The sequence below is a fragment of the Arachis ipaensis genome, chromosome B09 (genome assembly GCF_000816755.2).
Source record: "Arachis ipaensis cultivar K30076 chromosome B09, Araip1.1, whole genome shotgun sequence".
Taxonomy (NCBI): Eukaryota; Viridiplantae; Streptophyta; class Magnoliopsida; order Fabales; family Fabaceae; genus Arachis; species Arachis ipaensis.
The window spans coordinates 103,704,933-103,706,448 of record NC_029793.2 but is presented as its reverse complement, the minus strand read 5'-3'; the positions used below and the strand labels follow the sequence as shown (position 1 = coordinate 103,706,448).

General features: G+C 25.1%; 1 protein-coding gene across 6 annotated transcripts in view; it reads left to right on the top strand.

Annotated features, from left to right (window-relative positions):
• Positions 1 to 1,444, top strand: part of LOC107618226 (uncharacterized protein At2g17340) — a 5,658-nt gene extending 4,214 nt beyond the window's left edge. For all 6 annotated transcript variants that reach the window (XR_002354794.1, XM_016320231.2, XM_021112559.1 and 3 more), the window contains 2 exons: positions 988 to 1,050; positions 1,184 to 1,444. Coding sequence is in view for 5 of the 6 variants with exons in the window: in XM_016320231.2 (XP_016175717.1) it covers positions 988 to 1,050; positions 1,184 to 1,267 (147 nt within the window). In the remaining variant the exon portion in view is untranslated. The remainder of the gene's footprint in view (positions 1 to 987; positions 1,051 to 1,183) is intronic.

The window sequence follows — 1,516 nt, the reverse complement described above, 5'->3', positions numbered from 1 at the left end:
TCTTTTATTTTGATATGAGAATCGATTATTTTGTAATTTGATTTTTAACATTTTTTAAATACCAAATCGGAGAGTTCGATTTGTTTGTTATGATTTTTTTTTTAAAAAAAACTTACAAATCAGAGGGTCCGACTTTTTGTTCTTTATAAATCGGATGGTCCGATTTTTATTCTCAAACAAATCGGAGGGTCCGATTTCCACATTTTAAATAAAAAAGTTCCACATTTGAGAATAACATCCTTATTATCCATAATCCTAAAAAAACATCATTTCCACCCCAATATCAAAAATAATTTGCGCACCAAAATCAGTTACTAATGTATTTGTATATAAATATATGTGTGATTTAATTTTAACATTTTACATTGGTGGCTGATTTTAAAGTACACATAGCATAGTCTATATATATAGAGATATTATTTTTTGCTTTTTTCCCAAAATATAGGAATCGTTTAGAAAAAAAACCAAAATCGAAAAGTTTGATTTAATTTTTAAATATTTTAATTTTTTGAAAACAGAAATTAAAGGCTTTCATTTCAATTTTAAATGGTTAAATTTTTTAAAATAAAAAATCAGAGAGACGGATTTTAATATTTTAAAGTATTATTTTAAATTTTTGAAACCAAAAAATCAAAAGATGCTATTTTCACACTATTATAAAATTTTTTAATGTTTTAAAAATAAAATAGAGGATCCCATTTGTGAAATAACCATATAGATGGGATACACTTCTCTAAATCATATGTATGCATTTTATTTTATTTTTTTGGCCATAAAAAAATATTTTGAGACATTTTTTGTGCTAAGTAGTTTTTGTATTCAGAATTTTGAAAAAGAAATAGAAATTCATAAAATCTTACATATGGTTTCTTTTCCTTCTTAAAATCTTATAGTCTTAAGGTTAAGAAAACAAGAATTTTAAACAGAAATCAAATGGACCTTTATTGTTTTACACTTTTACTGTAAACTAACCATGTTTCTTGACAGGGTCGTGGAATAGAAACAAATCTCTACGCCCAATTAAAATGTGATTCACTCAAGATTGGAATGGTAATGCATTTCATTATGATTGTTTCTCTAACTTGCTCAATTCACATGATTTAATTATTTTTTTTAGTCTTTTGAATTATGATTTTTAGCTTGTATTTATTATTTGTCGCCGTAAATATGTTTGTTTTTGTAGGTGAAACATGTTGAGGTTGCAGAATTTCTTGGGTCACGTATGTATGACTGTGTAATCAAATACAATGAAGCTACGGGATCATAATATAACTAAGGCTGATTCTTTGGTAACAGTACATGTGCAATTTGCTTAGTGCTTATTAGTGGTTCTTTCAATTGGAGATAATATGTCAAATAGTAGATGGGACTTGGAAATGTCAATGTTCAAATCTTTAGTAGTTAAAAGTTGTATTTTACTTAAAAAAATTAAATCTTTTACACAGATTTATTTTTATCAAAAATAATTTTTTTATCCAGAAAAATAATTGATTTTTATTTTTCATATGATGGATAA